Source organism: Leptodactylus fuscus, chromosome 4, assembly GCF_031893055.1.
Source record: "Leptodactylus fuscus isolate aLepFus1 chromosome 4, aLepFus1.hap2, whole genome shotgun sequence".
In the NCBI taxonomy this organism is placed as follows: domain Eukaryota; kingdom Metazoa; phylum Chordata; class Amphibia; order Anura; family Leptodactylidae; genus Leptodactylus; species Leptodactylus fuscus.
This window is the reverse complement of record NC_134268.1, coordinates 62,651,366-62,671,011: the sequence shown is the minus strand read 5'-3', so window position 1 is coordinate 62,671,011 and position 19,646 is coordinate 62,651,366. Positions and strand designations below refer to the sequence as shown.

General features: G+C 41.2%; 1 protein-coding gene across 5 annotated transcripts in view; it reads right to left on the bottom strand.

The window, feature by feature from the left end:
* NOL4 (nucleolar protein 4) overlaps nucleotides 1-18,825 on the bottom strand; it is a 214,182-nt gene extending 195,357 nt beyond the window's left edge. For 3 of the 5 annotated variants that reach the window (XM_075270536.1, XM_075270537.1, XM_075270538.1), the window contains exon 1: nucleotides 18,123-18,824. In XM_075270536.1, the coding sequence (XP_075126637.1) occupies nucleotides 18,123-18,377 (255 nt within the window). In that variant the 5' untranslated portion in view covers nucleotides 18,378-18,824. Of the gene's footprint in view, nucleotides 1-17,509; nucleotides 18,085-18,122 lie in introns of those variants that run through there. The other 2 variants (XM_075270539.1, XM_075270540.1) reach the window with 2 other exon arrangements.
* Nucleotides 18,826-19,646: the final 821 nt, after the last annotated feature.

The following is a 19,646-nucleotide window of genomic DNA, read 5'->3' as shown; positions in this document are numbered from 1 at the left end:
TTGCACTATCTTGTAAAAAGCCATCAGGTTTATTTATTATATATGTTAATGTTGACTTTAGCCAAGTCATGATAATTAATGTTATAACTCATTAATTGTAGCAAGCTTTGCTAGGGGAATTCTGTAAAGCTCTGCAGTTGCCTATGTACGGTATGTTATGAAACTGCTGAAAGGGCAGATAGAAGTCGCTTACCAACCCATGGGGGTCACATAGGTGTAGCTGGTTCTCTTATGACATTGAATGTGACATAATCACAAGCTCCAGAAATACTGCTTCAAATAGCAAATGTCATTGACTATAATGTAAAATCCATTAAATAAAAATACTAAGGGATAGGTAACATAACTTGATGTAAAAGAAGAATGGGACAGTTGTTTGTGCCAACCAACCAAGTCCTACTTTTTTTTATTCGAAGGAGTAGATCAAAGAATAAATATAAACTATATATTTGAAGATTATTTATATATATACAGTATATATATATATATATATATATATATATATATATATATATACAGAAACATCTTAAGTAACTAAGGCACACCTATATTTTTGGTATACTTGGAAGTCTATTAGCAGAAGCCGGCATTACAACCCACACACATGCAAAGGTTCGGGTCATTATGCAGGTGAGCTCTTTGGAGCAATGAGGTTATTATGACTTACTTCTTTGGAACAGCAGGAAGGCATTATTTGCCCCAAAGAGTTTATTTGCATATTGACACAAAAGGCACCACCAAGGCACCGATATTCTGTGTTCTAGTGACAGAATCCCTTTAAGGCTAAGGCCACGCGTTGCAGAAAAGCTGCTTTTTTGTTGTGAATTTTGATGCAGTTTTTTGAGTGGATTCAACAAAAGGGAAATGGGAAATTTAGGAACCCATTGAAGTCAATGGGAGGCTTTTTTTCAGTGCTGAAATTCCACACCAAATTCCTCACCATTTTCCACCGAGTGAATGGCCCCTCAGAGCTTCTTTTAGATTTCCCATGTCATTTCAAACCAGTCTGGACTCAGGCTTACAAAAATCTACAAAATTTCCAACAAAAAAAGCTGATTTTCCACAATGGGGGTGACTTTGGGGTCAATAACAACTCAGGAACACACTGTATTTCATATATCTACTTCATCCTTCATGAAGACTTAACTAAATCTTCACTTTTTGTAACAATCTTTGTAAGCCCTCTTGTTATAACCTGAACAAGAACTTGTATATTCTATGCTATGGTCATAGTGACAGAGATGCTTTATGGCACACAGTAGGTGTCCCTGTGCCAATCCACATCTTATATTAGCCATTGAATAATTGAACACTGTTACAAAGCACATGTGCCCCTCTGTAGTAAATGCTCCCTGAATCCAGTGGGATCAGTGGCATTCAATAAGAAATAAGGGAAATGTATCAAAACCAGTGCATAGGGAAAGTGCTAAGGATTTCTGAAAATAAGCGCTGGAGTCTGCTTTCTGTTCCACTTTTCTTTACATTACTTTTGATAAATCACAATTGTGCAATCTGAGAAATCCCGGATACCCTCCCCTCTCATTCGCCTTACTGTACAGGACATAGTGCCCAAATCTTAATCATACAGAATATCTAAAAGATCATAAAAGAAAGACATAAAGGGGTTAATATAATTAAAATCCAATTTTCTTTTCCTTTTCCTTCATCTTATGTCTTACATTTCTTCAATCGCTTGCAGTCTATAGTTCCAGTATACATCACACCTAAGCTAAACTTCAATGTCAAACAGACCTTATTGAAGTGAGCGTTCAATGCTTTATATCAAGATCCTATGCAACATTCCTTATATACCGTAATTCTCTCAGCTGTAGGCTTTTCATCTCTCCCCTGCCAGTTGCACCTGCTGACCCGAATAAGGTACCAATTGCAATATGAGCTCCAACTAGACACAGAAGCAAAGGAGTTTGGTTGAGATTTATAAAGACGGCAGCAAAGGGCCAGGAGGCTTAGTGGCTTCTTTATAAGCAACAGCCATAGTACCTTAGGGAAGTTCAGTGCAGATTTCCAATAAGTTTTGCTTGATTTTACAATTTAGATTAAACATGAGGTATACTTTATACCCACTGGTGCAATGAAACTGGCTATGTACGTATGTATAATAAGCCAATTGGCAGCATATCGTTCAACTCATCTAGACCCATTTCTTAAAAGGTAACCCTTCAATAGAGGCCATGGCAAGGGAGTTTCTGCTGCTCGCACACAACTGAGGTAAAGCAAACTGGGAAATCTGGTTAAAAGGATTCCACCCTTGGCCCCCCATGGGTACAAGGCATGAAATGGTTAAGACATGGAGCTCCTTATTCTCCTTGATATATGAACATCAATAATACTTGGCCTATCTATCACTGATACATACTGGGAAATGATGAGTCACAAGTAATTACCTCAGTGGCGTACATGAGCGGCAGGAAACAATGTGGTTTGGCTCGCTGGTTGAAGAAAATCAAAGTGCTACACAAGTTTTATTCTCCTCTGGAGCACATCTGCCAGTTTCATGATGGAGACTAAGACTCCATGCAAAGAGCGGGACCCTGCCTCATTATTAACCATTAATTCATAGATGTACAATGACCAATTCAATGAGGAACTCCTATTTGTTCTTTGTTTTACACTGTACAGTAACTATATGAATTAGTTTTATTTTCTTTTATACTATGAAAATGTATAAAAGTAAGTATATTCTTCTATTATAAAATGAAAGCTGACTTTTCGCTGTTATGGCTCATACACAAGGACATACAATGGTCCAGTATGTGTAAGGGTATGTTCACATGGTGTTTTTTGCAGGTGGATTTTGACGTGGACTCCGCCTCAAAATCTACCTGCAAAAAAAAGGCTCCCATTCATATCAATGGGAGCCATTTGCTTTTTTTTCCGGCTCGCAATTTTTTTCAGCTAGTGGGGAAAAGAAGTGACGTGCCCAGCGTCCGTGGTTTGAGACTCCCTCCTTATTAGGCCCATTCACTTGGGCCTAACCAGGAGCGGGATGCCGCTACGGAATGCCAATGCAGTACATCAGCATCTTGTCGTGTCTAGCTGCGCAGAGAATTCATACGGCGGAAAGGGTTTCCGCCGTGTGAACAGACCCTAATACAGCACCTATACACAGCTATGGGTGTATAATACAACACTTATACACCACTATGTTTATATAATACAACACCAATACACCAAGATGAGTATATAATACAGCAGATATACACCACTATGGCTATATAATACAACACCAATACATCAAGATGGATATATAATCCTATTAATATTATAAATGTGAAAGTTTGTGGGTTTGTGTGTTTGGATGTTTGCATGTTCGGATGTTTGTTCCTCAATCACGGAAAAACCGCTCCACCGATTTGGCTGAAATTTTCCACAAACATAGTTAATACACCCGATTAAACAATAGGCTACTTTTCGTCACAATAGCGCACATACGTTTGTGCCAGGACCCCCACAAAACCCAAACTCACACCACCATCTCTGCAATCTCACACACTTTGGACCATAGCAAGCCCCCCCCACCGCTCTGACTATCCGCGACACCGCCCACCCATGTCAATACCCCTAGGCGGTCTAATAAATGCAAAAAAAAAGTTTTAAAAAAGTAAAAAAAATATAAAAAAAATAAAAAAGGATTAAAAATTCAAATCACCCCCCTTTCCCTAGAACACATATAAAAGTAGTTAAAAACTGTGAAACACATACATGTTAGGTATCCCCACGTCCGAAATTGCCCGCTCTACAAAGCTACACAAATATTTTTCCTGTTCAGTAAACGCCGTAGTGGGAAAAATGGTCAAAAATGCAAAACCGCCATTTTTTCACTGTTTTGATTCTGATAAAAATTTGAATAAAAAGTGATCAAAGCAATAACATTTCCCGAAAATGGTAGAACTACAAAGTACACCCAGTCCCGCAAAAAAAGACGCCCTATACATCCCCGTACACGCACGTATAAAAAAGTTATGGCTGTCGGAATATGGCGACATTTCAAAAAATACTTTTTTAACACAGTTTGGGATTTTTTTAAGGGGTCAACATGTAAATAAAACCATATAAATTTGGTATCCCCGGAATCGTACCGAAACACAGAATACAGGGGACATGTCATTTTGGTTGCACAGTGAACGCCGTAAAACCAAAGCCTGTAAGAAAGTCGCAGAACTGCATTTTTCGTCAAATCCACCCCATTCTCAATTTTTTCCCTGCTTCCCAGTACATTATATAGAATAAATAATGGTGGCATCATGAAGAAAAATTTGTCCCAGGAAAAATTAAGACCTCATATGGCTCTGGGAGCGGAGAAATAAAAAAGTTATGGGGTTTAGAAGGAGGGGAGTCAAAAACGAAAATCAAAAAATGCCATCGGCGGGAAAGGGTTAACTTCAAATACTTCTGTCCCAAAGTCACTATGTAAAGTTTCTCACAACACAGTATAGCAGCTCAAATACAAATTAACTTCAACACAAAAGTCTCACGTATTCTCTGAATTACAGAAACAACAAGATACAAAGTTACATTTCATATCCCATACCTTATACACACTACAAAAACATTACCCGCGCCTGTATATACCCACTTCTACAATCACCGCAGACGAAGTCGCGGGTACCAGCTAGTACAGCATATATACACCACTATGGATATATAATACAACACCTATACACCAAGAAGGGTATATATACAGCACCTATACACCTCTATGGGTATATAATACAACAACTATACATCAAGATGGGTGTATAATACAGCACCTATGTACCACTATAGCTATATAATACAACACCTATACAACAAGATGGGTATATAATACAGCACCTATACACTACTATGGCTCTATAATACAACACCTCTACATCATTATAGGTGTATAATAGAGCACCTATAAACCACAATGGGTGAATAATGCAGCACTTATACACTACTATGGGTCCAGACTGTAACACATATACAGATTCATGCAGGGGTTTTTCTCTTGGATCATGCAGAAGTGAGCACGTGTAATATTAAGGAACTTATTCTCTACTAGAAGACTTATTTTTAGAGTTTTCCACACATAGGTACACATGGTGCCTACAGCTCCGTAATGCAAAGCCACAGGGATTCTGTCTGCCACTATATAAGGCCTGTGCCAGCTGTTTTGCTATATAGATGGGCTATGAGATACTCTTTGGCGGCTATAAACCAGTGGTTTTGAACATGTCTTTCCTGCTGTGACACTACAACTTCTAGTGTGCCCTGACAGCTGCCATGCTGGGGGTTGTAGTTTTGCTACAGCTGGAGAGTAACAAATTGAAAATCACAGCATCTGGCTATACATTATGCATACGTTCTGATGTACAGTAAGTAGGAGCAAAAGATTTTAGTAGATATTAGTCTTGTTACATTGAGGCATTGAGTCTTGATGATAAGGCCATGTGTCATCAATGGGGTCGTCCCATCAATCAGCACTTATCTCCTATCCACATAAATCCATGAGGACCCTCACCGATCAAGAGAGCAAGGGTTTTGTGTTTCCCAATTGAGTGGAGAATGCAGACTGGAGCTCCATTTACAGTCCATGAGAGGTAGATGAGTCACCTCATGACTAATGTCCGTGTAGACAAGGCCATACAATGGTGAAGGTCTAAAGGGAACTAGATTTAACATGTAGTTAATGGAGAAGTATATGTCAACCAATACATTGTATGTAACACTATAACCAATAAATTGTTAAAAACCTTTCTTTCCCTATCCCGTCCTTTAATGGTGCCACATTCTCCTCTGCCTTTAGCAGAGACAGCAGTCCACTCTCTGTGCTCCTCGCTGATGTATATTATCATTAGTCTGGGGGTATATTTTGCCCTGGGACAAAACAGAAATCTTTTCTCTGGATACAATGTCAGAACAAGGAGTGTGGTGTATACACATAGATAGTGCACAGAAGAAAGGCCAAGAGAAAAAAGTAATGTATTCAATAAAATCTGCAGAACACTATGGCTGCTTTCTACATGTGGAGGCTAATAATACCGCAACACACAAGCACGGATCAGTGTAAACTACAGAATGTTTGTGTGGCATTCATCTGGTGTAATATTTTATAGCTACTGTATATAGAACAGATCTTCCAGATGGTACATGTAAGGCAATAGAAATTTAGGAATTCACAGTCACCTAAGTGAACCATACATTTCACATACAATTGTTAGTTTTTAATAACACAACATCTGCAGTGTTTTTATTCCTTTCTTTTTACAACGTCAGCTGTGCACAATGAGTCACTGATGTAATGTGTTCCCTAAGATGGCACAGCTACTGAACTACACCAAGTTGTACCGGGCATGGCTGAATGCCTTTGTAAATCAGTGCCACAGTGCACCTCGACTGCACCCCTGTTCCTCAATACTTTCAATATTTTCTAGTGGTACAAGTCTTGCTGCAATAAACTGGGCATATAGACTCCATTGTTTGTTCAAGCTTGGTCATAGAGACCAAAATGTTTTGTAATGGAATCGGCACTACCTAAAGCAGTGATGGCGAACCTTTTAGAGAGCAAGTGCCCAAACTGCAACCCAATACCAACTAATTTACCACAAAATGCCAACACGGCAATTTAACCTTAATACTGTACAGATCTACAATTGTGGAAGGTCTGTAATAATATCACTTGTCTGCTATAAAACAGATATTGTATGATAAAAATAGTGAAGGGCCCCCACACAGTACAATCTGCTCCACAGTGGTCCCCACACAGTACAATCTGCTCCACAGTGGCCGATACACAGTACAATTTGCTCCACAGTGGGTCCGACACAGTACAATCTGCTGCACAGTGGCCGATAAACACAGTACAATTTGGTCCACGGTGGGCCCCACACAGTGCAATCTGCTGCAAAGTGGCCCCCACACAGTATAATCTGTTCCACAGATGGGTGCCCACAGAGAGGGCTCTGAGTGCCACCTCTGGCACGGGTGCCATAGGTTCGCCATTACGGACCTAAAGGGTTATTCCATAGCCAAAAGGGAAACCTGCTGACTGATAGAAATACAACCCCTGGGACTTGTATTCTTGCTTACACCAATGCCAGAACAAGCTAATGAAAATTTAGAAAACAAAGAAAATGAAAAGCAACATTGGAAAATTGGGGCAAATTCAGAAAACTGGCTTGAGGGATGATATTGAGGCGAACACTTGGGCAAGGCCCTTTCTTGCACCTTATGTCCTGATTTATGGATCACCATCACATTGTGGGGAGGGGATCGGGGAGGGAGGGGAAGCTGAGATGTCTGTGCCTCTATCAAACAGATTTATTAGAACTCACACTGGTTTTCTAGCATGAGTTACAATGGAAATCTATGTCAGGTCCTAACTGGCGTAGATTTCCATTCTGGCACCAGACAGATCTCTAAAGAGACTCATAAATGTCCCTGTGAGAATCGGGCCATTAAGTAAGACTGGCGTATGATATGCCAGTCTTATTAAATTTGTTACATTATTTTTATTTATTTTTAATGCTTTTTAGTCAGTTGTCAACATTATGATAATAATGTAAAAAATAGCCTTTATAATATTACTAGTAGGTTTAGTAAAGAAAATTAGGGTCAACATTGTTACCATCAGGTTTGATAAATGTGAAGAAATATTCTATGTAACGACCGACAGAGTATAGCAGATATAGCAGCACATCACATATGGGATGGTACAGTAATGGTGATAGGGGTGTTAACCAAACGAGTTATTGCGCCACATACTTAGGAACCAAACACAATAGCCTTGACCTTCGCCATTGCTACTAACACCTCATACCCTGTCACATGGTATCAGAGGTCACACTGGGCAGATTCCCACCAGATTGCTACTCATTGCTCATTGAACTGCTTTTTTCCTATTGCTGTATTTTTGCCTCTGGTCTTATCTCCCATCAACACATCTCATCCATTCTCCACCTTCCTCACACTCTTCAACCCTGAAGCTGATTTTCATTCTGCTGCCCCTCCCCCCAGCCTCAGGTTTGGTCCCTCTCCTACCTCCCTCCAGCCTGAAAAGCAGGTGGTGGGGGAGCTCTGTCATGCCTCTCAGGCTGGTAAGATTTTAATGAGCTGGGTCACCATGGGATGCCACTTCTTCACAAATAGGAAGTCTCAGCCTGTACAGAACCTCCAGCTTGTCATTCTGGGGTCTAGAACATAGCAGTAACTGACAGATGGTCTTTAAAAGATGTTCTGCAGCAGATAATTAACAGTGCCCCGCATGTCCAGCATTGTTAAGGGTTTGTGCCAGGATACAGTGTGTGTAAAATTCTTCATATCCCTGTTTCACTTCAGTTTTCAGTTAGATTTATATGGTACGGACTTGGCACAAGCTGCTGTCAGAACTGTCCTGTATAGAATATTTACTTCATTATGTATATAATATATATTGTTTACTATCCCTATGAATCAATTCTTGTCATTGCTTTATTTGTGTTCACTCATTTGGCCAAACAACAGTAAATTCAGTCTAGGGTATTCCAGAAATATTGCTTGCCCATCCTTAGGTACCATGAAGGAGTCCCTGCATCATCTTAATTGGTACACATACATTGTATATGTTTCTTTACTGGCTGTAGTACAACAACCTATACCGACGCATCTGTATCCATAAGTATACACCTTGGGTTTCTATCCGGTGAATGGGGCACTGTGGATAGACTTTACATATACAGTATATGGGGTATTTATTGTTGTATACACCAAAAGTACACTGCAAATACTGTGCAAATACACTGTAAGTGACTGCTTTGTAATATCCAGTCTGATTTTCTAGGTCATTATAGCAAATGGCTCTGGTCCATTACATGTAAAAATACAGATCAGTTTCAAGTTATGATTTCTTTACATATAAATTGCTTAAAGGGGTATCCCCACCTCACATACTCATCAGTCTTTACTGCTGTAAAATCTTCTTTCTTCCTGGTTTCTTGCATCATTTGGTGGGCGGGGTTTCACATGAAACCTGCCATTTAGCTCCGCCCCCAAATTTGAGTGTAGCTCCGCCCACCCATATTGGACTATGAAGTACAGGCAGCAGCAACTCCATTCTGTGTTACATACAGAGACTGCCTGTCTCTGCCATAATGAACACAAATGAATTAGCTAGCCTGATAACTGGGAGAACAGAAGAAATGAAAGAAATGAAAACAGCTCCTCTCCCCTATCTGAGTGCAGGACCTAGGTCACATGGTGTAGACACAGGAATAGCTAGATACACAGGCTTGTTCCCCTGCACTTAGCGCCTCCTCCCTCCCCCCTGAGAGCAGCAGATACATCACTTGACTCATGAGCAGCTAAGTCAGGGCTGTGGCCACAAAGAATTGAATAAAGTAAGATAGTGGACAAACAAAGCAGTTTTACTGAAGCAGTGTATTTAGGAAAAGTCTTACATCCACATTAACAAGCAGTATAGATAGGATCCTTGTGATGGGGCAACCCCTTTAAATGAGGTGTACCCAGCACAGAGAGTGCTAATATATCACTAAGACGTGCTATCACTTTCTGATCAGTAGAGTTTTGATGATCTCGCTAGTTTTTCACCTACTATGCAGTGAATTACAGCACTGCCCCAATTCTTGGTAGGAGTCTGGCTGCCTGGGCCTAGTAAAGTATTCATTCTATTATCTTTGTCTGCTCTATACAGTTTTGTTGTCCAGTGAAGCCTCAGTTCTGGTGACTGGTAGGGGTCACGGCATTGGGGTCCTTAGTGAGTGGGGTCAACGTTAATCCGGTTCGGAGCTAACTGTGGAACAACCCCTTTAAAGGGAGTCTAGCAGCACCAAAAGTGTTATTTAACCAGCCCTTGTACCCATGAGAGCACTGTTATCATTTGTTTGTAGAATGGTCATTAAATTTTCACTAAAAGCTGCTTTTTATTCCTATGCAGATGAGCTAAGACTGTATCAGGGAGTGTTCTGGTGGCTGAGCATTGCAGCAGGAGCTTCCTCTTACTTAAGGAGGCGAGGATAACATCAGTGTTGCTGGGAGGGGTATTGAGCTATAGGAAGATCTTTCTGCCCCAGAACATGCCCCTCATATACTCTTAGCACATTTACAGTTTTTAAGTCAAAATCAAGCAGCCATTCTACAAAGATATTATAGCCCTGTGCCCATGGCTCTGAGCACTGTAAGGTACTGGAGTTGGTTTTATACCGTTTTAGACTCCCTTAAAATCCACCCACTTCTATTACCCCTTGGCGTTCAGTTTCTTACAGATTTTATTTTTAACTTATAGGTGACCCAATTCAAAGAGGCCTAGATAGAAAGAAATTCTACGTGTTGTGTTTTGGTCAGTAGAAAAGGAAAAATTTTAGATATTGGCTTCATCATCTCAATAATTTTGATAAATTGAAAATCCGCCCAGCCAGCAACTTTATTAATACAAGTCTCTGCTTATGAAAGCATTTTACTCAATTGTACATCAGAATGTCCCCACACTGTAATAGAGTCTGTGGAAAATAATGATGATGATGATAGTAATAATGATACAAAATAACCTGAAGCCTCTTTTACCGCAATTGTCCTATACAGAATATCCGATATTATCTCAGTCGGATTGTTGTATCAGTCATATCATTTTATTTAAAATATATAATGTTGCACATTCATAACACAAAAGATAGTGATACAACCAAACCATACCAACCCTATGTGTACTTATTCAGTACTTCTCATCCACTACCCGAGAATCCATTCAGGGTCTCAGCAAAGTTGGAACCTTAGTAAACAGGATCTGAAGCAACATGATCTCCAGCCCTTTATATACTGGAATGTTGTCACTAATATTACAACATACATTAGCTTCTTGGGCTGTAGAGACAAGCTATTATTCATAAGACTCCCTAGTCCCCGTGCTTCAGGTGGCTCACTAGCTTGCTGTAACAACATCTCAGACCCGGGTCTAGTCATTATAATACTAGATGGTATAGATGCGTAATTTTGGCTTTTTCAAAAAAACTATGTTACCAAAAATGGACTAATTTTTAAACATATATTCGAAAATTTTTATTGATTTTCTTTTTAATTTTTCATTTTTTTAGGACTATTGTACTATATCCTGCAATTTCCACTCTGTCCACAAAGCCTAATAATAGACGGACACTTACTAACTCCTTGGGATTTCCAGTGCAGCAGTCACTTCATTTACATCATAACAAGACAGACAAGATCACTATAGATCACCCACATCAGTGAATCCACTACTGACCACAGATAATGTCAAAGCTTATCTACTCCCTTCCCTGCACAAAGAATATCTAGAAATTCTCCCCAACAACTCAATGAGCTGGCTATTCCTATGGCTTTGACTTACTAATATTGTTAACAGAGGAAAGGAAAAGCTCAGGCAAGATGGCTGCCCCCATAATCATGTACAGAAAATAGAAAAAATAAATAAAAATCTACCACCTGAAAATAACATTCTGATTAGAAAAAAAGGTGATACATTTCACTATCTGGCTTTAATAGATACATTTAAAAATATATGATACTTTCCTTTTAAGTAGTTTGTTGCCCTCCCGTATTACCTATTCTTGAAAAACTAAGGGTATGTAAACACAGCGCAAAATGATTTCTGGTGTGTAAACTTCCACACAGCTACCCGCGACGGGATGCCAATGTAGAGCATCGGCATTTCGTCGCGGCATCCTGCTCCTGATGAGGCCTGAATGAATGGGCCTAAACACGAGTGTGTCTCGAGCCCCGGACGTTGTGGCTGACTCGGCTGCGGAATACACGGCAAGAGAGGTCATGTCACTACTTTTTTCCCGCTACTAGCTAGCAGGAAAAAAAAGCGAGCGGCTCCCATTGAAGTCAATGGGAGCCATTTTTGCAGGCAGATTCTGCATCAAAATCTGTCTGCAAAAAACTCCATGTGCTCATACCCTAACAATTACAGAAGGACTTTAGCTTATTGGTAAGAATTTATACTAAACTCCTGTCCTTTATGTAGAAAGTGATTCTCTTTCTGACTAATGTATTTAAGAATTAGATGTATTAGCTGTTTATTTTACTTTCATCTTATATACAAATGTATTAGATATTATAGCTTCCTGTTTTGAAGTGACATTTTGGGGCCATGAAACCAATTACTAGTTTTCCATAGAGATATGGTCTCAGATTACAGTGTTTTCGATCTACAATAAGCTGTCCTGAAATGAATGTAACAATGTAACTTAAAGGACACAAGCTGAAATAAAAGGGTAACAACAGACTTAACCCGCTCAGGAACTGCATATGTATTATATTACCAATATTACTTCCCATCTCTACAGGTAACTCTTATAACTCACTAGAATAACATACCATAATAATGAACATACAGTAGGTGACAAATTTGCACCATTTGCCAAACGGCACACGTGCTTAAATAAATTTGGCATAACTCACTAGACATATTAGACACATTTTTCTTCCTTATGCCAGACACATTTAAAGGGAGGATCCAGTCAAAATAATAATCTAATGTCATATATACATGTCAGAAGGACAAGTTGGTAGTGTCTGTGATCTTGGGGCACCCTTTATTTCCACAATGAAAGGTTAGATAGACCATAGACTACTTAAAGCGTTTCAACAAACTCTGCATAAATAAGTAGTACACAATAGTGTCCGTACACCTATGAGCATTAGATATGACTTGTATCCTGCATTTTTTAGCAGTTTTACCCTCTCTGTGCTGATGTGTAGATATGAGCTACTATAGTCTTCCACAGACTACGCACAGAAAGGAGAATCTGCTCCACAACTCTCTCCTTTACACTCAGAAGTATCAGCAGTATCAAATACACCATGATAGAGGTCCTGAACTGTACTGATGTGAATAAAACCCTTGGAAAGAGACACAAAGATTACTGTTATCTGCAGCTGTCTCTGTCTGTGACTCTCTCCTCACTGGGCTCCAGCTCATTCCTTCCTCTCCCCTCTCCATAGACTTGTATTGTGTGCTGTAACCTGACAATTCTGCTACCTTCTGTCCGATTTCCTCTAGCAAGATGACACGTAGCAGAGATTTGAGAGAGTTGGGGTGTAGGAAAAAAGATAGGTGGAGAACCATTTTCCTCTGATAAAATACATTACAAAATGTATCATATTTGCTTTTATATATATGTTGCTTTATGCAATGTTTATTTAAGGTTGAGGCCTCACATTGCAAAAACGCACCTTTTTGTTGCAGATTTTGCTGCATTTTTTTGAGAATGGTTACCATAAGAATGGAATATATATAGGAAGCTTTTATACTTCTACCTTTTGCTTAATCTACTCCTGACTTTGGCTGAAAAAAAAACACAGCAAAATCTGCAACAACAAAAAAAGCTGCATTTTCACAGTGTGGGGCCTCAGCCTAAATGTTATTGACTATTTCAACCCCTTTGACATTGCTCAGAGATTTAGGTTAATGGAAATCTGACACAGCATCCTCTGCAGAAGGCCGTTCAGTTTGATACTAGTTATTCTGCATTGTTTTCTCAAAAACAGGAAGCTATGATTCCCACGCTCGTATACAAGACTTCTCCCGAGCTGCACCACTTCTCTGGAATGCTCTACCCCGGACAATCAGATTAACTCCCAATTTCTACAGTTTCAAACACAAACTAAAGACGCATCTTTTCAGACAGGCCTATCACAATTTCTAATGTAAACCCTTCCGTACTATAATTAGAATCCCCAAAATTTAACCCTCCTCTGTCCCCGCTCCCACATTTCCCCACATGATATGATGCCATTTCAGGCTAACTTTATAGGTCCAAGCTCCATCCACAAGTTAAACGACACCACTAGTGATGGCTCATAAAGTTTTATGTTTGTGTAATGACAGTAACCTCTATTACAACATTGTCTGACCTCTGTATAAGCAATGCTGCCACTGATACCTCTTGTGTCACCCTCTCTACCTCATAGATTGTAAGCTCTTGTGAGCAGGGCCTTCAGTCCCATTGTGTGAAATGACTTTCTTTGTAATGCATCTTTCTGTCTATATTTGAACCCTACAAATTGTACAGCGCTGCGGAATATGTTGGCGCTATATAAATTAAATTTATTATTATTATTACCTTATCCACAGGATAGGGAACAAGTGTCTTACTGACAGGGGACCAACCGCTGCAACCCCAACCTGTCATTAGAACAGGGTTTCTCAGTTTTATGGGACTACTAAAGAGAGAGCCAGGACAGCACTTGTCTATCTCTGGCAGGGCCATAGAAAAGAATGGAGCAGCAGCATGCAGACAAGACAGCTGTACCGCTCAAGTGGGGCACATGAGATCCTGGTTCCTGTGATTGGTGGAGGTCTAAATTGTCAGATCCCCACTGACTAGACATTTATCATCTATCCTGAAGATGGGATAAGTCTAGTTTGTGGTACAAAATAAAAATGAGGCCCCTAGACAGTAGACAGTAGACTGAGACTGCTCATATGCATTTGTTACAACGTAGGCATCTTGCAAATCCTAATTGACCATTTAGCAGATGCAGAATTTTACAAACCCCGACTGACCATGAAGCAGGTGCAGGTGCACCTTATCTACTTTATTTACACTCAAATGTGTAAGAGCTGAAAAAAAATTATAGGGAAAATACTCTTTAGCGTCTTTCTTTTGCTGTATGATATCTGTCCCAGCCCATCTGCTCTGTTCAAGTCCATATTTATATCTTAACCCCTCACTAGACCCATCCCATAGGAACATAATTAGATTTTCTGCATCCGGTTAGTATAAAGATACTAAATAAATAGGAATAATCTAGCTGTAATTCAGCCTGTGGTTAGAGATGCTGTCCTGTATAATCATGTAATCTTGGGTCCAGGCGTATGTGGCCTTTCTACAGATGCAGGCCTGCATCAGAGGGATGGGATAGTATTGCCCTTTCTCTCTGTAACTTGTCTCAGCTAGGAGACAAAGAAAATAAAAATATCATTTTGTTCAAAGTATATAAATAGCTGCATACAACTCACAGGGATAAAACTCTCCGTTCTAGTCCTAACATTCATTTTCCATTCAATATTGAGGTTCCCATTTACTGGATTGCTGCATAATAGATATATCCTTCTTAGGCAGATGAAATTGGTGTTATTTTCAGCATGCAAGAGTGAATGGGAGGTAGAACATAATAGACACTTTCCAATAATGTTGGATATTTCCACAAGGAAGTTGTTACTGAGAAAGAGAGGCGTTAGAACAAAAGGTCATGCACTGATGCCAGAGGGTGACAGGCAATGGGGAAATCACACAAGATCTACTTCCTAGAAGGGGAGCTGGATTTAAGCAGGAGACTCCCAGTAGAACCAGGGAAGGCAGAAAGAAAATAAAACCCATGCCCACCTTTATATACAAGTCAATGATGAAATGTGATCAGAGCAGCATAAGATATTAAAGAGCAATTCACTACAAAATATAATAAATCCTCTTGTCTTGTCCTTCAGCTGTTGATAACATAGAGGTGATGACTATTCTAGCTGCCATTAGAAGTTGTCATAAGTCAATGATGAAATGTGATCAGATCACGCTATGTATGGTACTAATAAACACATAATATAATATACAGCATTTCACTCCAGAGTATAACACATCCCAGTCTTGTCCAACTGTCCTTCCCGGTAATTCTCAAAACTTGGGTGACGTCTATTAAGGTTGTCATAATGAGTGACCACAAGTCAATGATGAAACATGATCAGATCAGCATCTACATTTCCTGTGCTCTCCAGGGTATAATAAACTGCTATATACATAAGATAGTGTACAGAACTTTACTCCATATATACAACATCCCAGTCTTGTCCATTTGTCCTCTTTAAAACTTCAGAGACAACTATTCTGGCTACTATTAGGGGTTGGCACAAAACTTTTTCACCAGCAACTTTGCCTATTGATCCCGTGCTACATCCCTTTTATTACTTTACATTTTGGAAATTCTAATGGCACCAAACTTTCCTAGAAGCTAAGGTTAACTAAATAGCTACAACCGCGCCTGGAGAGGATAACCACCTAAAACTCTATAAAGGAGAGGTTTCATAAGAAATTTAGTATGGATAAGATGGTGGTCTTCTCAAAGAGGTGGCGCTATATATATATATATATATATATATATATATATATATATATATATATATAGAAAGAGAGAGGGCGAGCAGGGCAGCACCCCAGATTAAAGTGAAAAAAGGTCTATTTTATTCACCCATATGTGTGCAACGTTTCAGCTCCAAAACCAGAGCCTTTCTTACTGCTTGAGAAAGCTCTGGTTTTGGAGCTGACGCGTTGCACATGGATGGTTGAATAAAGTAGACAATTTTTTCACTTTAATCTGGAGGGTTACCCTGTTTTTTATTTTTACATTGTGATCTATTCACCTGGATCTTGGGCTGGAACACTGACAACAGCAGTTGGTTATTTTTCTTCTATATATATTTATAAACTGTGTGTATGAATGTGTGTATATATATCTTACACATAATAAACCAAAGTAAGAATATGGTCATCAGATATCATAAATAGGAACTACAATGCCACCCCGTGTCAGTATTCCTTTCTTCTTATTGGTCCCTAGTACTGAGGTCTTCATCACAGCTACCTCCTAAAAAGTAAGTAGCAGTCTATACATGGTGACTAAAGTTCCACCATTAACACTTAAAAAATACTCCCTCGCCCATGGACAAATGTGTATACTGTGTAAGGGATTGCTGAGTATTGCCTTCAAACAGGTTAATAGTGATCTTTAGGAATCAGCAACACTATAAGTTTCCCATTAAACACTAGTGATGGATCATCACACTCTGTTATTCCGATCATCCCCTCTCCATCCGTCACTTTATAATATAGGCACAAGTGTGGAAATACATCCATAAAACATACATCCAATTCTAGCTTGTCCCAAATAAATGCCTAAATATACTAGAATTATCTGTGTGTATATATAGCAGGATAGAACATGCAGTATAGTATATTGCATACACAGGGGGATTGGATTGTAAGCTCTTCTGAACACTTCATTGACACTTTTTATGTAACGTGTTCATATTACTGTACAGGTGAACTATCAGTGTTATACAACTAATAATGTAAGTGCAAATATGTAAAATACATGAAATAAACAGATATTGCATATAAATATATGATATAGTACATCCTATCTGTATCTATCATCTATCTATATATCCATGTCACTTTCATTGCATATCTGTCTGTTTAGTATCTGATAGACAGATATTATATACCTATCTATGTAGTATATGTCTGCTGGGTAACTGTGTCTACCTGATATCTATATATGTCTATCTATGTCATATATGTCTGCTGAGTAATAGTCTCTATCTGATATGTATATAATATCTGTCTGTCTATGTAATATCTGTCTGCTGAGTATCTAACATTTATATAATATCAATCTGGCAGGCAGATCTGGTTACTTAGATGCCACTTTTCACCATGTTGTAGCCTTGTCTCTCTGGTTTCCATAAACACCCCATAGAAGTGAAGGTGATACCTACTTGTGGCTCCCAGCTGGGCTCCTGGGGCACCAGGCAGTGGCAGAGCTTGGTCCAGGGCAGCAGTGGAGTACATACATGTCTTCTGATGCTAGGCAGCCTGGCTGACTTACTCTAAGGAGAGCTGCTTCTCAGCACCAAGTACTAGTGGTTCAAGCTCAACCCTCCTATCCTCATCACCCACCACCATCATCATCAGTGTGTGTGCCAGTGTGTGCCTGGCTGCTGGCTGACAATGAGCTTTGGGAAAGCCCCCAAATAAAAGGGCCAGCGCCGCTGCTGGCACCCTGCCAGGCTACAGACACCTCTCCCCAGCTAGAGGCAGGCAGGAGATGCTGGCGTCAGATGATGCCAGGTTACTCTGTGCTGCTGGGGGGTAGCAGGAAAGTGTGGGGAGGGGGCTGAGGAGAAGCACTGAAGTCCACCTATCTCTGGGGAGGGCATTGCCCATTAGGTCATGTCATGACATATTGTGACTGCAACCATCTAGTGTGACACATTGCACCAGTATGCCACAATGGCCAATGACACAGGGCAAGAGGAAAACAAAGAGAGGTGCAGTACAAAGCCCCCCTCCCTCTGCACCCTGCCATGGCCACCCTCAGCAGCCACTTACCGTGGTCTTGACGGGCACGTAGAGCACCTGCTTGTCCCCCAGGCTGCCCTCCTCCGCAGTGCCCAGCTGAAAGCCCTTGGATTTCACCCAAAATTTAAATTTGGCGTTATCGGTGGAGCTGGACTCGGAGCCATTGAGCAGCTGCACGATCCGCTCGTATTTCTTGCGGGTCACCGTCTTGGTCTTCCCTGAGTCCCCATAAGTCCTGAGGCACCAGTCCTGGAAGTGGCGGTACATGTCCCGGTCGCTGTCCATGGTGCTGCTGGCACAATGACAGGGTCCCGGAGCAGGGGGTGGGGGGGTAATGGACGTGCTGGCTGGGTGTGTGGGGGGAGGGGGCACAGACACAAGTCTCAGATGTTTTTGTTGTCCTCCTACGTGCTCAGCAGGCTGGGCTATCCCAATGCTACCCCCAGAGGGCAGGACCGGCTCTACCTGCCCCAACTATCCCTGTGCTGCCTCCCTGCCTGTCCCACACTCGGCCGATGCTGCTGGCATCCAAAAAACTTCCTGTATTCCCCGAGCCTGGCAACTTGTGGCGGGCATCACCGTGCCATCCTCCCCTCCATCGATGGCCGGTCTCCTCAGATGTGCCCCATGCACGGGCAGGAGGGTGCTGGAGCTGCTGACGCCCACAGGACAGCCCCTGCACCCTGCCTCTGGATATGTCCCCAATCCACACAGCTGCGCCCACAGGACTGCCCCTGTAGCCGGGATCGGCCAGGTAGATGCCCCGATCCCCTTCTATAAAGCCGGGCAGGACAGTGAGGAGTGCCCCCCTCCTCCTGGCACAGGAGCAGACATGTAGCCCGGACTATTGTCTGCAGCAGCCGCTGTGTGAGTGGGATGCTGCTGCTCCTCTGATGAATGGGATGAGGGGCAGGCAGGACCTCCACAAGCCTCACGGGCGCCGCCGCTGCCTCCGTCTTCTGGGTCCCTGCAGGAGACGACGAGTGCTCTGAGCCTCCTCCACCCTCCAGAAGAAGCTCGTCCCAGCACTGGCAAAATGGCTTATGGCTCGTGTTCCTGTGCCTGCTCGGTGCTCTATAGGAAGCTCTAGCGACGGCTGGAGCCGGCCCGGGACTGACAGCTCACACTTCTCCTTGTGTTCTTTAAATGGCTGCTTGCTGGTTTACAGGTGTGCTGCTGCCACCTGCTGGACGCTAAGCGCACTGCCGCTGCAAGGAATCCTCTTACTCCAAATGCCTTTTACAGACATAGTCGGGCAGGTTGATCAATGTGACTGTCGCCTCTGTAAAACTGTGGCAAAAGTGTCCTTCACGCTGACTAACTCCTTGTGTGTTACAAGCATGAAGGCACCTTTTATTTTTTCTTAGAAGCAAACAATAGGTTAATTTGAAGCTCCTAGGCCCCATGTACAATGTGTACCCAACAGGTGCTCAGGTGCTATGCCAACTCTGCACCTCCTAAAGCTATGCCCCTACTTATTAATGGGCCAATGCAGGTATTCAACATAAAGGTCTCTGTAATGTTACCTGAGGCTTCATCCACACACACAGTTTT